This window comes from Myotis davidii, unplaced genomic scaffold (assembly GCF_000327345.1).
Source record: "Myotis davidii unplaced genomic scaffold, ASM32734v1 scaffold494, whole genome shotgun sequence".
NCBI classification, from domain to species: domain Eukaryota; kingdom Metazoa; phylum Chordata; class Mammalia; order Chiroptera; family Vespertilionidae; genus Myotis; species Myotis davidii.
In genome coordinates this window covers 363328-366897 of record NW_006285480.1, presented here as the reverse complement: position 1 = coordinate 366897, position 3570 = coordinate 363328, and the positions used below count along the sequence as shown (strand labels likewise).

Genomic DNA, 3570 nt, shown 5'->3' with positions numbered 1-3570 from the left:
GTATTTTATCATCACTCTCATATACAGAAGGCTATTATTATATGTAGTATAACTACTACAATGCTTTGTTTATTACTTACCCTCTTATTTCTACTTGAGCTACAGCGGTGATGTTGATTTGCAGGCTCACAAAATTGCTGTCTGGATTGTCCTTGTTGGAACTAAAACACAATGACATATAAATTAAATATACTTTCTCAGACATGTTACTATAATATATGATCATAAAACACATTCTGTCTATCATTTAAGCAACACACATTTCCAACATGATCATTCAGAAAACAATGGCATATCCATTCTACAAAATCATAACCATTTATATACAGAAATGCTAAGTTCCATTATGACCAAAAGTAATAAATATAACTTTCCATGAGGAGACATCTTATCAGAAAGCACAGCTGATATCTAGAGAAGCTCATTCTTTTTCTGTTTCAATGGCTAAACCCAAGCGGCAGTGAGCGGAGTTCATTTTCCAGCATCTATCTTGGACACATTCCGTAACTTCTCTGAGCATCATATTCATTGCCCGTCAAATGAAAAAGGACGCATGGTCAACTTCTGATTTTCCATGCTCAGGAAAAGGAGGACTGGCAAGAATAATCCAAAAGCTGCACATAATGGAAAAAGCATTTGCATTTGGCTCTGGAATGCATCATACCATACATTGTTTGGGCAGAAAATTTATCTTCCTTATGGTTTCTTTCTCAAGTAATATTAAAATAAGTGTGCATTCACTGCCTGCTCACTGACTGACTAGGGTGGCGGTGGGGGTGAGCAGAGGCTTGGCCAGTGGCGTGAAGAAGGGAGATCAGAGAAAGTTGGGCAGCTCGTGCAGAGGCAATGAGCAGATGACATGGATGTTTGTCACGTGCATCAGGAATCTCAAGCTGGGACCCTGGCCAGGTAGCTCAGTTGATTGGAGCATTGCTCAACGTTGTGGGTTTGACCCCAGGTCAGGACACATACAAGAATCAACCAATGAATGCATAAGTAAGTAGAACAACAAATGGATGTTTCTCTCTCTCTTTAAAGTCAATCAATATATTTTTTTTAAAAAAAGAATCTCAAAATGGAAAGTATATGTTTAATAATATTTCTTTGCATAGTGGCAAAATGATTTTCAAGTTTTCTGTTTTTTTCGCTCAAGTAAATATAAGTAGACATAAAATTTAACTATGCCAAAATAATTACTGGCAAAGTGAGTGTTTCCTCTCAAAAAACTTGTGTTAAGCAGCCAGTACTGTAAGGAAGATGAAATGTGCCTCAAGAGGCTTGACCCAGTAGCTGAGCTTTGGATGCAAATCTTACTTGCATTTATTGTCCTTCTGTGCTTTCATCGAAGTCACCCTCATATCCCAAAGGACTATGCAGCTTGTAACAAACTGAGATGTGGCCACACCACCACTAACAGGCCATGATTATATTCAGGTCTCATTAGGAAGAGTAAGCACCTCTTCTTCCCACGGAATCTCACAGATTCAATGGACAGGCTCTAATACTGCAATGATGGTAATGGGTATGTTCTGTTTAGCTTTTGAAGCTTTCTAAATGTGGGAGCTGGAAAAGACAGGATGAAAGTCTGCTTTCAAAGGAGAAGATAGAATTGTTCCCACATTGCTTTGTAAAAGTCCTGTTCGATTGTATATACTGATAAGGCAACTTAAACTGCAAACACATATAAAAGACATAAACAGGCAAATGTCAGGCTCATTTCCTGTAATGGGAATCACTGCTAAGCTTGTGATGAGCCTAGGGGGACTTGTTCACCAAAGTTTGAACACCAGTTCATTTTATTATTATCACATCTGGGGAGGATCAGTCAACTAAAACATTTTTTTCTTTTTTTAAAGGCAGGATTCTGAATTACTAACCAATAAGAAGTCATTATGTAAACTCCACTTGTTGCAGACTTTGAGGTTCCAAACCCATTATGGGAACACTTTAGTTTGGAAATTTAAGTCTACTTTTTCCTCAGATTAACTAGACTTTGTTCTATTTTCTAGTTCATTACCATTTTGTTGAAGTGCAAATTAGAATTATGGGGGGAAAGTGTCACTTAAGTTATTCCATAATTCTATTGTATTTTCTTTCTAAGAGGTTCAAATAACATGATTTTCATTATTCACAACACCCTGAAATATATGTTAAGCACTGAAATCATCTGGCGACAGGAGCCCAATATGAGGCTTACAGAGGCAGTTTTGAAATTTAACGAAAGCAAAGGCAGACTCAGAGACTAGACCTGGTTGGCTAATCAGATTCATCCTGCCACACAAGCTTGACGTGACAGTTGGTACTACAGCCAGTGATGTCAACAAAACTCCCGGTAAGAAAGATACCAGACTTGATATATAACTTAGATACTTCTTTGACCTCTTTCCTGAAAGGAAACCTCCCTCACTAATATCACTGCTATATTCAAACAAGCAATTTGCCACTGCCCTGGATGCTGAGCTACTTAAACTGTGCTAGTTCTATGCAAGGAATGTTGAATTTCCTCTCTGTGACTACACCCTCCGTCATGCATCAAGGATAAAGATGTCTTTTACTTTTTACTCCAAAGCAATTTTCTTTTTCTTTACTGTGGCCTATTTTTCTATTTTCTAGCAATCCCTCTATGCTTTCTGTGGTCTTTGGAATATCAGCAAAGGCAATACTAGTATAATGTTCATTTCACCATTACTGAGGGAGCAACAGCAACGATGATCACAAAGATGTGTTCGTGCATGGGAATTGCTCTCTGAGACCCACTCTACACAAAGAGGAAAATGTTTACATGTCACACGGTGCCAGGGCATGGAGACACCATTTAATGCAAACATTTGGTAACACAAAATTTTTTAAGTTTATTAATTTGTAAAGACCAGTTTTCTTTTGGGTTCTATTTGTGAAAAAGCATTAAATGTAGGTAACAGTGGTCAATATGGACAAAAGCTTTAGAGTTCAGAGCATTTGGTTTAGTTTAGTTTTGGTTTAAACACATTTAAACTGGACACAAACCATCCATTAAATACTTATTTACATCTTTGGAGTCTGCCAGAAAAGCATGCAGATAAATGCTCACTTCTCAAATGCTTTCGTATTTGAGAACTAAAAGTATTCTCAAATGCTTTAATCACTATAATGTATGTTTTTGGATTGATGGCTTTAAGTAGGCCCCCCCCAGCTCTTTCTGCATTTTCACATTTTTATATTTTTCAAAATAATGTTAAAATAGTCATAAGTTTTATAGCATACTAGAGGCCCGGTGCACAAAAATTTGTGCACTCAGGGGGGAGGGAGGGGTCCCTCAGCCCGGCCTGTGCCCTCTTGCAGTCTGGAACCCCTCGGGAGATAACGACCTGCTGGCTTAGGCCTGCTCCCGGGTGGCAGAAGGCAGGCCCAATCCCTAGGTGCAGCCCCTGGTCGGGCTCAGAGCAGGGCCAATTGGGGAGGTGGGGCGGCACCCCCTGTCATGCACAGAGCAGGGCCCATTAGGGGGTTGGGGCTCCGTACCCTGTCATGCACAGAGCATGGCCAATCAGGGGGTTGGGGAGCTCCCCCCTTTCACACAATGAGCAGTGC

At 39.6% G+C, this 3570-nt stretch overlaps 1 protein-coding gene across 1 annotated transcript in view; it reads right to left on the bottom strand.

Annotated features, from left to right (window-relative positions):
• The window catches only part of ITGA8 (integrin subunit alpha 8), a 201994-nt gene that overhangs the window by 40647 nt on the left and 157777 nt on the right, over positions 1-3570 (bottom strand). The window contains exon 23 of the mRNA XM_006756159.2: positions 81-161. Coding sequence (XP_006756222.1) covers positions 81-161 — 81 coding nt within the window. The remainder of the gene's footprint in view (positions 1-80; positions 162-3570) is intronic.